The sequence below is a fragment of the Elephas maximus genome, chromosome 11 (genome assembly GCF_024166365.1).
Source record: "Elephas maximus indicus isolate mEleMax1 chromosome 11, mEleMax1 primary haplotype, whole genome shotgun sequence".
NCBI classification, from domain to species: Eukaryota; Metazoa; Chordata; class Mammalia; order Proboscidea; family Elephantidae; genus Elephas; species Elephas maximus.
This window is the reverse complement of record NC_064829.1, coordinates 74,012,110-74,027,510: the sequence shown is the minus strand read 5'-3', so window position 1 is coordinate 74,027,510 and position 15,401 is coordinate 74,012,110. Positions and strand designations below refer to the sequence as shown.

The window sequence follows — 15,401 nt, the reverse complement described above, 5'->3', positions numbered from 1 at the left end:
TAGCCATCACCTCCCTTCACTAGACAAAGAAAGGAAAACACATCTATTCTACGTACGCAAACGATCCAAAATGTACTGAAGTCAAAATTACTCTTACATTCTTGCTTACTCAGAGCACAAATTTAAATAGAAGAATTTCAACATCCAATCTATAAAATCTAAAATAGTGAAGCTCTCTGCCACCTTGTTCCAGGCAAGTATAGATTGCTTTTTTAAGGTCTTTCATTTGTCTCTCTTGTCTATAAATTCTCTCTTCATCTTGAATTATTTTACTGGCCTTTTGTGTTTTCGTCAAGTTAAGTGTTTTTTAACCCACTTTCATCTTGAGTATTTTACTGTGAACTGTTAAGTGGAACTCTCAATATACAACATGCAAAAGATATATCCAAGCTCACCTGCTTGTCACATAAAATCTGCTAAGAGGTCTTCTCTGAAGGGAAGCACACACTACCCCATGTTATCTAATCAGGACACCACACAGAGTCTCTTAGAAAGGTAACCACATTGGCCAATAATTTTATATGCTTTTGGAATTTAAGGAACCCAGAGGCATACATACTTATGATCTTAAATTGAAGTGCAAGGATTATTAGCATATAATTGTTGTGAATTATTATGTGAAGATTATAAATTTTAAAAAAAGTATTAAAAAAACACACACAACTATATTTACTTTTGAAATGTCAACCTTGTCCCAAGCAACTCCATTTAAAACCAAGTTAATAGGAATTTTTTCATTGTCTTTAGAAAGTTTTACATTCTCACAGAGGTATCATTTCACGTAATAACTACTGACAGTTTGTTGCTTAGCTGAATATTGTAGATTCGCCTGTTGAAGATTGATTGATGAGTTTGTTCAATGTCCATCAAAAATGAATGAAAGTAAGCTGGATATTTAGTCAGTAATGTTACATTATAAATACTGCTCTCGCCTTTTTTTTACAAAATAAAAGAAAAACCAAATGAAATGAGAATGAGAGAAATTTAGCACATATACAGTATACATCATAGATGAAAACAGAACAGATAATGAAAAAAAAAACTCACAAATAATGCTTGTGTTCTTACATACTCTTTTTAGGACAGGAAAGTGCTGTAACGAGGCTAAAAAAAATCCCAATCCATATCCCTAGCACCCTTCAACCTATTCAAATTCCTCTTTTTACACTATACTATCAATCGGCATTTGTAAAATACAGAAGCACTACAGGGAAGTGATAATAAACACAATAAAGATTACCTTGGTTTATGTAGATGCCCATCAATGTATTTTTCACCCTTAATTAAGGTGGGGGGGAGGGTAGACCCATGGAATAAATAGCAGAGGTTCTTCCTCAATCATTCAAAGTTGAAAAATTCATTCATAGATAAATTCACCAATTTGCTGTGTCTCGGTTTATCAGGAACGGAAGCATAAAACTGACCAAGTCAACAGCAGAAATGCAGAGGTATAGGTTTCTCGCGATGCACTTGACTTTGCAAACCTCTGCCTGTGGTCAGCACCAAAATGAAAACTTCCGGAAATCTTTAAAAATCTGAAAAGAATTGAACCTGCAATAGACTAGGACTGGCAACATGATGCGAGGATGGTGGGGGAAAGACCATGCACCCAATGGAAACCCCCTGCCCAAATATTCAAACAGAAGGAAGCTGTGAAAAAACAATCTAAATTTGGCTACCACTAGCCACCAAACAAATGCCTTCATTATAGACCACAAACTGCCCACCATTGGTCTAATACAGCTTCTAATTCACTTCACATATTTTTAGCCAAAAGGAAAAGAAAAAAAGCAAATAAGATTAAAAAAAAAAAAAAAGATGAAACAAGACCACTGAAAAAAGTGGGCTTGAATTTCTTACGTTATACAGCCAATGGCTCAGAAATTTCATTGTACAGTTTTGAAACTTCAAGTATCAGGGAAGGACAGATAAGCATAGACTTAGTACGGGTATCATTCACTTATGTGGCACCCACAAAAAGGAGCTAAAAAATCAACTGGCCACAAGAACCCACTCCTCTTCATTTACTAGTGAATATCCTTGTTATAATCTTGAAAGTAAAAGTTTTACCCATGTGCTGCCATCATGGTAACTAGGCACCTGTAGAATCTTTAGTTTCAAGAAATAAAGCCTCACTCACTAAATTGTGGCTTCACTGTCCTGGAGCCCCGGCAGCACGATGGTAAAGAGCTCAGCTGCTAACCAAAAGGTCGGCCGCTCCAATCTACCAGCCGCTCCTTGGAAACCCTATAGGGACAGTTCTACTCTGTCCTACAGGGTGGCTATGAGTCAGAACGGACTCCATGGCAGTGGGTTTTGGTACTGGATAATACCTACATTGAAACTGCAGAGTGGCAAATGCTACAAACTATGCAAACTAGTTCACAGGAGTGACAGTTCTGTGTTTTTCACCCACAAAACAAAAATTAGTAATTCTCCATCCAACTATAGACATTGACAATAATCATTTGCAACTTCGAAAGGCCAAATGCCCTACCTTTCCTACATAGAGGGGGTCGGAACCCATGTACTCCTCCAGCACAAAGAACTGATTCCATACCCAGCTGCGCTTGGTCCGAGACCTTCCTGACTGGAAGTAGGGTTTTGAGCTGGACCTGGAGAGTTCTGCTTGGCTCATCCCAGAAAAACACAGGAAAAGAGCTATTAGCTGCAGAAAATGGCAGAACTCCACTTTGCCCAACTTCATCTTTTTTTTTTTCTTTTTCTTTCTTTTTCCTGTGTAAGAAAAAAACCTTGACAAGAGAAAAGGCACAGTTCCAGTTGGCTTAGTAGCTCTTGCCTCCGGCAGGGTGTCAGCTGGGAGTCCAGAGATAATAATTTGTACAGTGTTGGACTGGAAGAGGTCACTACTGCTGAGTAGCCTTCGCCAAGGAATGGTGTAACAGGTACCTATCAGGACAAAGAGAAGGGCTAGTGTCAGAAACCAAAATACATGGGAATGTTTAGCTTTTAATCGCTACCACTGGTTTGCCCGAGACATCATGATTTGTATAACCATGAAAATATCAATGGTATTCTGAGGTTGAAAATGACAATGTTGTCATATCTATAAATTACAGAAATACTGCTGATAGAGAATTTTCCTCATTCCATAATACGACACTAAAATTGTGTGTTTCTTCAAGAGCATTCTATTTGAGCATATGGTTTATTTAACACAAAGGAACAGCATTTAAAAAATAATTTTAATGCAGGCCTTTTATTTCTTTTGTATTACAGTTTTGTTCATTAGTATTAGATTATGAAAGCAAAGCAGCTCAAAACACGGATTTAATCAAATGGGAGGGACCTATGCTGATTTAAATCTCTTCTGTGAAACTGTACAAGAGAAATAAAGAAGTACAAGGAGGTGATTTAAAACCAGCTAAGTCTGAGTCACTGAACACCAGCTGTTTTGATGTATTCTGATTTGATTCTGATCAACTGAAAAGCTCTGTGGTTTCCAATTTCCATCCTTCAAACTTATCATCATGTATGCTGTGTGGCAGGTTAGGTTATGTTTTTTACTGCAGTTATTTGCTATTCCACTAACATTTCTTGGCCATCTTGTGGTATGCCTTGTACATAGTAGGTCCTCCATAAAGATGAATGGAATTGGATTAGACTGATCTTCAGAGGGGTGAGAAAACTCAGCTGCATTTGTGAGCCCAGTTCATTGTTGGCATGGAGGAACCAGGAGGTAATTTAGCAACAGCCTAGAAAAAGTCTTATTATAATACCTACTTATTTCAGTCACAGAATTCTGATTATGCAAGAGATATAAAATCAGCTACAAAACTTCCAAACACCCCCCAAAACACAGAGGAATGAGAATTTATGTTGCACTTTGGATTATGAATTCATTTTACTAGCTATAAATAAATCAACAATAGGATAATTAAGGAGAAAAATTACCATTTGCTTCTTCTTTTTTTTTTTTTTGAGGGAGAGGAATACAAATAAATTGTTTTAAGAATATGAAGCCAGAAGTTATGTTCCTATCAAAGCAGAATATACACTGTCCTCATAGTATATTTTCTACCTTTCCACCTGTCTCTCCGATAACACATATCTGTTACCCATTAGACAAAGCTTTCTGACAGTCAAATTGCTTAAAATACTAAATATAGTAGAGGAAATGTGAAAGTAAATATATACATACATGTATATATATGTACACACACACATTTACTAAATGCAGTAAAAAATAGTACATGCAACTAGAAAAGGTGGCATTGACTTTGAACTCTATTAAATATTGTTTAAACAATATTTCTATAATGTTTTGATATTCCAGAAGGAATTCCAGAATGATCTAGAATGATCCAATGTGTGCTGATCATGTTGAAGACTGAGGTATGCTGAGAACTAACAGAATGTGTGAGCTATTATTAGAGGCCATGAGCTATACCTGTGCATTGAACGTGTTCTTCCCAAATCCAGATCTCCCATCCAAGGATGTGCAATGAATTTACTCCACTGAAAAATCACTTTGGAGGGCTAGTTGTTCTAGATTTAGACTTCCAAAGAACAATTAACTTAGAGTCACATCTTGATATTCCAGAGCAAGCCCCTCAATTAGGTTGAAAGTTCGTCACAGGAAGGTCTGAACCCACCTAATTGAAAGACAGGTCATCTGGAGATAAATAAGGTTAAGTAGGTGCCTAAACTAGGAAATGATGCACAAGTGTGTGGATTAGCCCAGTGACGAGCCACGCACTCATGTTGAGTGACCTTTACTAGGTGTCATGGACTGAAATGTGTCCCCCGAAAATACCTGTCAACTTGGCTAGGAGATGATTCACTTGTATGATTGTATAATTGCCATTTACCATCTGATGTAATTTCCCTATGTGTTGAAAATTCTATCACTGTAATGTAATAAGATGGATTAGGGGCAGTTATATTGATGAGATCTATAAGATTAGATAGTGTCTTAAACCAATCTCTTTTGTGATATAAAAGACAGAAGTGAGCAGAGAGACAGGGGGACTTCATACCACCAAGAAAGCAGCACCGGGAGCAAAGCGTGTCCTTTGGACCTGGGGTGCCCGTGCCTGAGAAGCTGCCAGTCCAAGGGACTGATGCATCACAAGGACCTTCCTTCAGTGCCGACAGAGACAGAAAGCCTTCCCCCCTGGGGCTGATGCCCTGAATTTGGACTTGGAGCCAACTAGGCTGTGAGTGAATAAATTTCTCTTTGTTAAAGCCATCCACTTGTGGCATTTCTGTTATAACAGCACTAGATGACTAAGACAGTAGGAATGGCTACTGGGATGGGAGGGGCAGGGTCCCATGGCTTCCTTCTTGCTAGTGACAGGTTACATCCCTGGGATGGGGAGGTATGGGGTAGAGTTGTGGTGCTAAGACTGAGACCAGCATGTGAAACCTGTAGCCAAAGAACATTTCCAATTTCACCAACTCCTCTCTTTCAAGAAAGAATGAATTTTCTTATAAAAAATAAGACATAAATGTTTCAGTTTGTGAGCGAAAAAAAAAATGATATATCTAAACAATATTATTTAAGTACCTGGAACACTGGATAAGTGAACTTGATAATATTATTTCATTGTGAAAATGTATCCCAACTTCCATAAAAACTAAAGCATGACTGAGCTTTTGGAATTTGAAATTTATAAAGTTAATATAATCATATCCTGGCAGAACTAAAAACCAGTTACCATCCAGTCAATTCACAGAAACTCCATGTGCGTCAGAGTAGATCTGTGCTCCATAGGGTTTTCTATGGCTGATTTTTTGGGTATAGATTGCTGGGCCTTTCTTCCAGGGCACCTCTGGGCGAACTCAATCTCCAACCTTGAGGTTAACAGTCAAGTGTGTTAACCACCTGCATCATCCAGGGACTGGTAATGGTTGTAGGAATTCATATCAGATAAAGATTGAAATTCTGACTCTGTCATGTCTTAACTAGCCCCCTCACCTATAAAATGAAAATGGTAATAATTGCATCTACTTCATATGATTAAATGAGCTAATCATGAGAAGCTAAGGATAGTGCCTGACATATCTAAAAGCACATGGTAACAAAAAAGCTATTGGGATTACTACTAATATTACGAGACATTTGAGTTTGAAACAAGTAAAATTACAGTTTGTGAAGTAATGGTAGTTTCTGTTTTAATACTATGTACAGTAAAATATTTTAGACAACTCTTATGCTGAATGAACATTCTTGATAGTTATACTTGGAACCAGAGAACTATGTGAATCATGAATCCAAAAATCTAGATGGAAACTAACGATGGCACCAAAATCATTTCGAAAAAGAATGTAATACTTTCTATCCTAGAGACACGGCCTCTATAATTTTTATAAGTCAGAGTGGTATCACAGTAATTTATTTGAATGCACTAATGGTGTTCACTGACGAGGAACAATATATAAATATGTATATTTACGTAATCTGTACCAGGAATGGAAACCCTGGTGGCATAGTGGTTAAGTGCTATGGCTGCCAAGCAAAGGGTCGGCAGTTCGAATTCGCCAGGCGCTCCTTGGAAACTCTGTGGGGCAGTTTTACTCCATTCTATAGGGTTGCTATGAGTCAGAATTGACTCAACAGCACTGGGTTTTGGGTACTAGGAATAAAACTACTGGGGTCTTTGTCCTAGATCCTCCATCACCGGCTGTAGGACCTTAGATTCCTCTGCGATTTCATTTTCCACTTTTGCAAAACGAAGGACTTGAAGTAAATCATCTTACAAGTCTTTTTTTCCAGATCTTACTTTTCTGCTTTTGCCAATTATATGGAATTGATTTTCCTTGGCTTTTTTTAGAGCTGTGATAAAGTACACGTTGTTAATGAAAGATAAAGGGTAGAGAGCAATTAAGAAAGTTGTAGGAACGTAAAATAAATGTTTGGCATGTTTATGGAATGTAGCATGAACTTTAACAAGAGATGTTTAATTTTCTCTTCTTGCCTCTTGGAGACTGTCTCTTCCACACAAGAGACTGCACCTTTATCAAATTAGCTGGAACATATGAAAGAAGCATTGCAGAACTTGCCTGAATTATTTTAGAGTCATTGAGATGGTATTTGTGAAAGAAAGATAACTAGAATTCTGAACTTTCCGATTTAAATCAAGGGTTTAAAAAAAAAAACAGCTGTATTAGTACAAACCTTGATGAATAGGGGTGCCTATCATATCTTTGTATCAACAATAGTTAGAACAGAGCTATGCCCGCAACTGATATTCAGAAAATATTTACTTAATGATTATTTTCATTACTATTAACCTCATTTTTTTTTTAATATAGAAAAGTAACCATATAATAAGCCAATATACAAATTCCTTGGTAAGTACCATGTTTAGGAAGCACAAACCAGTTGCCATTGAGTCGATTCTGACTCGTGGTAACTGCACATGTATCAGAGGAGAACTGCGTTCCACAAAGTTTTCAATGGCTGGTGTTTGGAAGCAGATTGATAGGCTTTTCTTCCGAGGTGGCACTGGGCGAATTTGAGCCTCCAACCTTTCCATTAATATCTGGGCATGTCAACAGTTGGCGCCAGCCAAGGACTCCTTTGAATCAGAAGCACTTTGAAAACAATTTCATTATATTTCTCTGCAGTACACGAAATAGTTGTCAGACTCTTGAGTCACATTTTCTTTACCTTGCCTGAAAGTCTACAACAGTGCAGAAGGATACTTTAACTGGCTTTGTGCACATTACTGGATGATGAAATTCTCTTTTATGAGGCAAATAAAATTCTTCAGTAAGATCCTTTTGTGGAGTACACACGTAAAAGTGGGAAATCATGTGTAAACAATAATCTGTTCATTAATATGTTTTATAGTTATCATCTCTACCAGAAACGGCTAAGTACTCGGCTGTTAGCTGAAAGGTCAGCAGTTTGAACCTACCCAGTAGCCCTCTGAGATAAAGAGCTGGCAATCTGTTCCTGATTACAGACTATAAAGCCCTGTGGGGCAGTTCTACTCTGTCACACGGGGTCGCTATGAGTTGGAATTGACTCCAAGTCACCCAACAACAACATATCTGACATAGCAGGGCAAAGGTGTTTGGTCAAGGGTCAGATGTTCTATTTCATCACTATTATTCAATTTCTTCTTTCCTTTTCAATTAGATCTTTTCAGAGGAAAAAGCCAGTGCACTAGTTCAACCCAACTCATTATGTCGCAAGCTGAGCACAAAGGGCCCTGAAGTATTAAGACCCTGAGTGACACAAGCAATTAAATCCCTCAGCTTCCTCAGAAGGAAGGCTTGGTGATCTACTTCCAAAAACTCAGGAATAGGTCCAATCTAGGGGGAGAACAACTGAATAAGAGGAGCCAACCACAGACATTTAAACAAGTAGTAGTAATGGCTACTGGGCTTATGTTTAGTCTGAGATGAATTATTTGAGTAAGATTAAAACGCTTTTGTTTGCTCTGATATTTTAAAGCTAAGACTTGTACGCTTTTAATTAACATTTTTCAATGTTTTTTTTGCCAAACTGAAAATACATGAAAATCATCACAGGTAGTACTGTGATCAGCACAGCACACTTTAATCAAGAGATTATAAAACAAAACCTTTCAATGAAAAAATTAAAATTGATAAGCAAAAAGGGAAAAAAGGGGGGGGAATCAGTCAGGCGGTATTTACTAAGGCAGCTTCATTTATTTGACCTGATTCACTTTATCTTGCTCCTTTTTTGCTCCAATTATTTTTGTTCAACTGAGTGGCAAAGCATTATTCCCAAGCAGAAAGTTTATTATTCATTTAACCTTAATAACTAATATTATTTTACCCAAACAAATTCATTATTACAAAATTGTCTTGGATTTTCTGGTCCACTTAATATCTCTGTGAAACCACTTTAAAAAATCAGATGAAGTGGCTGCAATGCTCTTAAATGCTTTGCTCAGACTTAAAGAACAATGACTAAAAGTCCCTCAAAAGCAAAAACTGGTCTTTTCCACCTCAGCATACCAACTGTAAATCAGCAAAAACCAAATTTTCTAGACCCTGTTCCATCTAAAGTCAGCACGCAAAAAAACAGGACAAATAGCATGAAGAGTATCACATTCAGCCAGTACACAGTTAGACAAGTACGCTAGAATAGTTTAAAAACATGCTTCATTACCAATTAATTCATATATACCAAGCTGCTTTTTTATTTAGGCACAAAGTACTATATGCGTTCCAGAAATAACTTGAGTATAATGGATTATTATTACTTATATCAGAAGGGACTATATTACAATTTCAGGACTTGTGGCACTTGAAGTTAAACCAGAATGTGTTTCTTTGCAGTCCAAAGAAATAATCCACAGCTCACCTTAGTTAAAGAACTTTTATCATCACAATTTCCCCAAATCCTAGGCAAGGAGCAGCTGCTTATGAACTCCATCAGATGGAGATCTTCCAAAACTGTTTTGAAATACATATAATACATTCTTCACTAACACACGGTTTATTACTAATTGGAAATACTGATTTAATGAAGTTGTGCTTCTCTTTAGGGCAGATAAACATTTCTTAATTTGAAAAAATGGGTACATTCACCATCGGGTAGAACGTGATGACCATAAATATATTCAATTATTTGTATTTTCTAGGGAAACAACTGCAAGCTTGACACATGAGGACCGCAAGCGGACTTGATCGAACAATCCATGAGAAACAGAAAAACCCGTAATGGTTGGCTGCTGAGCATCTCCAGAACATAACTAATACTCCCTGAGACTACTGCGGGCTGACTTATAAAACATTAATAGTACCAGAAATCACAGCCATAACAATAATAAAGTGAGGGGCGGGGGGAAACTTGCTTTTGGTCTACTGGAGAAAACTGTTATTTCCAATGTTGTTTTTGAAGTTGAACTTCATTTTCACAAGGAATATATTCTTGATGAATCCTCATGAAGGGTGAACACTATACACATTTAAAGTAGAAATGATACCATTTCACAACAGTGGTTAGGAGAGACCTGCAAAATGGTATCTATGCTTTGGAGCCCTGGTGGTGTAGTGGTTAAGAGCTCAGGCTGCTAACCAAAAGGTCAGCAGTTCAAATCTACCAGCTGCTCCTTAGAAACCCTATGGGGCAGTTCTACTCTGCTCTGCCCTATCGGGCTGCTATGAGTTGGAATCAACATAACAGCACTCGGTTTGGTTTGGTTTTTGGTCTCTATGCTGTAAGAACAACCTTCCATTTACAATTTTTTTTTTTCCTTTTTTAAAGCATCAGGCTTTTATTTTTTGTATGATCTGGAAAAAGAGATCTGTTCCCTTTTGGATAGTCCTTGGATATTTAATAGCTTTATTTTAATTCAACAATTATAGAATAGGCTGCATCCGGATTCACCCAATACCCTCTTGGAAGACCTTCATTTGCCCTTGCTTTTCCCCAGGATAGCAGCCACCTGTTACTACTGAAGTGCTCACTGTTATTCATCTCTGTGCACAAAGTTAGAGTGGTTTGATTCGCATAAAGCATAGTACTTGCTCATTGTTGCTTTTGGTTCTCTTTTTAAAACAGATCCACTTAAAACATTTTGGGGAATGCTAAAGGGGAAATCAGTATCTTCTAATCTCCTCCCATTCATGAATGAGCAGATGTTCAGGAGAGAACCATGGGAAAAAAGTGGCCCAAGACAAGGGGCATTTTAAGAGCTGTAGCCAAACTTTATCTCCAAGCACCACATACAAGCCAGGCTGCTAAGGACAACATCGATGAGATAGACAGGCAGTCTATAATACTGGAGGTAGTAACTGTGGCTTTCCCAAGGGTTCATGTTAGAGGAAAGAAAAAAAAAAATCCCTAAACACTGCTATTTCTTATGTGTGAAGATTGAAATCACTGACAAATAATAGACAAATCGAGCAGACATTAGGCATACCCAACCCAGTAGAAATCTATAGAACCCTAGTGAAATGCACAAGATCAGAGCTACCTAGCTGCTGATGGAACTGGGAATGACTGGCTAAAGTGAGTTTTTTAAAGTGTTTGTCAAAAATGGCTCAACGCTGAGTCATACAGCTCTTTTTAATTTATCATCTTTGTAATTTGTCATCTTCCCCCAAAGCCAAAAATTAGATTTGATCTTCCTCAAAATTTTATGACCATGAATTTTAATTCTCAAAGTAGAGGATCATCATGACTCCCACCCAGGGTTGACCAGGGGTGGGAAGTAACAATAACAGAATGGAGGAACTATTGTTTAGGGATGTGCGTGTATGCACTATGCCATATGGTATGAGGAGGGAACACCATCAGATTTTAAAACTGCCTTCTCTCTTCTAAACAATCAAAATAAAAACAAAACAATAACTTCCTACTACACATATGACACCAAGTAATTATTTCCATTGGAATATGATGTCCTTTGAATGTTTCAGAAATCAAGCATTCAACTGAGGATAATAGGATGTAAACATGTATATACATATGGTCATTTTATTTGGCAATGTAACTGTAACGCCAGTTGTACCCTTTTGGTTGTTGCTGCAAATTCTACCTGTGATGACTCTCTGCTCCTAAAGTAACCATCATCATCATCCTAGACTTCATTTTGCCATCTTCAGCTTCTATTATAGCAATAGAGAATCACGGGATTAGGTGCCTCTTAAAGCATTTAAAGTTTACCGGTAACTTCAATATTCTTAATACTGATGAAACAGCCCTCTCTCTGTACTTAAAAGGTATAATTTTTTTTACATTTTAATTAGTGAGGCTGGGGACCCTCTATGATATAACTTCTCATGACAAGAAACTGTGATCAAATCCATTAGCTCCCTGGGCCAGATAACATTACAGCTACAGACCACAACCTCCTACCATTAACTGGCCTAAATATTCAGGCAGGGGCCCCGGAAATGAATCACATAGCCTGTAGTGTGCATCTGCTTATCAAAGATGGGAAAGAAACGTCTCTGGATGGATTACAGAGGCAATCTCAACTAAGTACAAATAACCTCTGCCATGGGTGAAAGGAATGAATGAAGAAGAAAGAGGAACAATATTTTATTATTAACTGGAAGAAGCCTATGTAAATTAAAGACAAAAAGGGACAAGGCATAATACTTCCAAATTAGTTAAATACACTATCAAAATGAGAAAATGGTATTTAAAGGGCTCTTGTCTTCACAGTTTATTCTTAAAAGAAATCTTAGCTGTACCAATTTTTTTTTTTCCATTTGCTCTTGTATTTACATTGTGCCAGGTATAGGTTATGTGACTTCAATAAAAAGCATCATGTTTCAACAGACACTTCGCAAAACAGCAAAAAGAAGATACTACCAGGATAAAAATTTATAGTGTTCTGTGAAATGAACGTATGGACAGTTGTCTGCATATTTTTTCGACTCGATGGCACTGGGTTGTTGGTTGGGTAATTTTATCAGTGGGAAGTCCTGCAGAATGACCAGGGGGAAATGTTTGCCGGGCTATCTTTCTGCAGGACCAGCAAATCCCCAGAGGAGGCACTCGTGTATTGCCGGTTACGGCTGGATCTGTTCTGCTTGTCAGAGGATGCAACGGTCACACACAGGACCTGATCACATGTCTGCCTTCTTGTCCTCAGCTCCCCCTGATCACCCCACTAAGTAGCAACTGACTCCTTTACAAGAGGGAAAAGAAGCTTCCATCACAGCCCCTGTGTAATCAACTAATGCACGTAAGTGATTTTAGGAGTTTCTGAAACTCTCAATTGAAGCCAAGGCTTTGAAGGTTTCCAATCAAGTACATTTTTTATTTATTTTTCCCTTTATGGGAGAGAACTGTGATGTGATACAAGCTACTAAAGCAATAAACGTAAAACCTTATAAAATCCAGGAAAGGTGGAATCATTCAGCCATAAATATTCACAGCAAAGAACAATTTATGGGTTTAGTCCTTTATAAAAGATTTTTGAAAGACTTAATTAAGAAAGTGTTTGACTCAACACAAAGATGTGCTCACTTCCTTGTATCAGTAAAAATTCTGGGACGTTCATATGAGCTTTGCCATCAAAAAAACAAACAAAAAAAACACCTAAAATGCTGAATAATGGGAAAACGAGCAAAGAAATCACACGTGGAGACAGACAGTGGGTTGATTTTTAGACCCTGGAAGCCTGAACAGTGTACTCTATACCCTCTCTTCACTGGACACTAAACACTAGAGTCAATTCAAGGGTAAACTGCAGTAATATAGATGCTTTACAATTACCCTTTTATAAGAAAGGGTAAAAGCTCTGTGCTATTAAATCAATAAAAGTAGACTGAAGAAGAGTTGTGAGTCTGTCAGCCGACTGTTAACACAATTCTAATGACCTATCGCAGCCTTTAATTACAATAATATCTCATGTTGTAAGGGCACAATGCCCTTTTATTAAAGCTGCAAACCTTAATACCTTTTAGCAGAGGGATAGTCTGCTCTACTGATTGCTTGCTGTATTTTTCTTTCCACAGACAGACTTTGAGCTTGCTCTACCAAATGAGACTATTAAGGTGGGATGTTACTCAATTGCTTCAGCTACCCCACTCCGTATTAAGCACTAACATATAAGCAAGACTTCCATAGAGTTGCCAGTGTAGCTCCCTGACTCAATTCTTGGGCATTTTAACTTATACTGTTTCAAAGAATCCTAAAAATAAAGAAAAAAGATTCTTAATGCATCTCTCCTTTACACATAGTAACAAGACACACAATTACAAAGGAGCTTGGGTAAACATAAAGTCTCAAGTAGGTCTTTAGAAAGAAAATCGTTGGTGAGTTATTGAAAGCTTCACATGTAATTACCTTTCTTCCTTAGCGCCCCCCCCAAAACAACTTGTCTTTATAAAGGCACACTTGAAACTATTTAGATACTGCTGGCAGTGTATCTATGCAAACTTTCCTTTTAAAAATATCACTACTGTTCAAAAAGTCTTTTAAAATATACATTTTTATGCGATTATGATTTTTAAAAATGCATACCTGTCACTTAGCACAAGTCATATAATTTAATACTCTTTGGCAGGTTATCCACATTTTTCTATTTTCCCCCTTAAAGTTCTGTTTATCTTATTTTTGTAGGAAGAAGGATCTGAACACCTTTCTGGTTACAGGTATTATGAAGGGTGAGTGTTGCTTAGAGCGCTTTCACTCAATAAATGATCTAATAAAGAGAAGCTAGTTCTTGCAAAGTAAAAGGTGTTTCAAGTATATTCCGGGTCCAATCTGCAGATCCCCAAAGCTTTGAGACACCCAATCCTTGCTGCTTTCTTCACTGCCTCCTATTTCCCCACGGACAGGTGAGCCCATGGCCAATCTTTACTCACCTGAACTATGACATGTAAGAAATCCGGAGGGTCAGCTACCTACAACCTGAAGACATACAGACAATGGGGTCCTTTCTCAGTAATCCACATGGGATAGATGAATACCAGCAACTAGCCGCGTGCCACGGACACCTATGAAGAAGTCCACCGCGCATTCAGTGGAACTGGAAGCCCCATCGCACACCTAGGAACAGCGGGCGGAGGGGAGCAGGGCGCCGAAGAGAGGCAAGCCCTGCAGACGCACTGCATCCGCAGAATACTAATGGCAGGGCAAAGCAGAGCGCCCTTAGGTGAGTGCCATCTCCACGAAAGGTAAAAGGAGTCTGGCGCCGAGGGTTAGGAGATCCCCCGCGCACACAAGCGCATACCCCCTTCCAGTCTCCGCCCGCCGCAGACCCAGGCGGACCACCCCGCGCCGACTCTTGCCCCATCAGCCCAGGGTCACGGACGGGCCCGCGGGGGGCTCCCTTTGAAGGAGCGCCGTGCATACCGCCAGTGTTGGCCGCTCCATCTGGAGGGTGCTGGGTTTGCTCTCACCCTGAACTACTTCTCGCGTCGCACCTGACGTCTGTCCTCACAGGGTGCCCAGCGGAGCGCCTCGGCTCCGTCTTCACGCCCGCTCTTCCTCTCAGCCATGTCTCCAGCCCCACGGCAGGAACTTGAGACGCAGGGAACTCCGCGCGGACGCCCTCCTGACGGGCAAAGCCGGGCGCACCTGCCCCAGGCGCCCCCGCCTTGCAGCGCATGAACTCACCTGGGACCGCGCTGCCCTCCCGGCGGCGACGGGCGCCAGCGACAGGGCAGCTTGCAGCCGAGAGGACACGGGCTCAGCGCCGGGCGCTGCGGGCGGCTTGGGACCTGGGCGGGCGGAGCCGGGGCCCGCCCGGCCCCCTGCGCGCCAGGGGCCGCGCCTCCTCCAATCACCGCGCACTGCGCACCTCCGGGCCTGCACCGGCCGCGCCCCCGGCCCCGCTCGCCGCCGGCTGCCAGGCCGGGGCCGGGCAGGGGAGCGCGCGGCCGGCGAAAGGCAGGAGCGCGCCGGGCAGGCGGAGAGGGGACCGTGGCGGTGCCTGCTGGCGGCGGCGTGCGGGGGGTTGCAGGGAGCCTGCGCCTCTGCACCTCGGGAC

The 15,401-nt window shown here is 39.9% G+C and overlaps 1 protein-coding gene across 2 annotated transcripts in view; it reads right to left on the bottom strand.

The window, feature by feature from the left end:
• The window catches only part of CDH7 (cadherin 7), a 151,168-nt gene extending 136,069 nt beyond the window's left edge, over positions 1 to 15,099 (bottom strand). The window contains exons 1-2 of one of the 2 annotated variants that reach the window (XM_049900734.1): positions 15,029 to 15,099; positions 2,498 to 2,910 (exon numbers count right to left, since the gene is read on the bottom strand). In XM_049900734.1, coding sequence (XP_049756691.1) covers positions 2,498 to 2,707 — 210 coding nt within the window. In that variant the 5' untranslated portion in view covers positions 2,708 to 2,910; positions 15,029 to 15,099. Of the gene's footprint in view, positions 1 to 2,497; positions 2,911 to 14,811 lie in introns of both variants that reach the window. The other variant, XM_049900733.1, reaches the window with a different exon arrangement.
• Between the last annotated feature and the right edge of the window lie 302 nt (positions 15,100 to 15,401).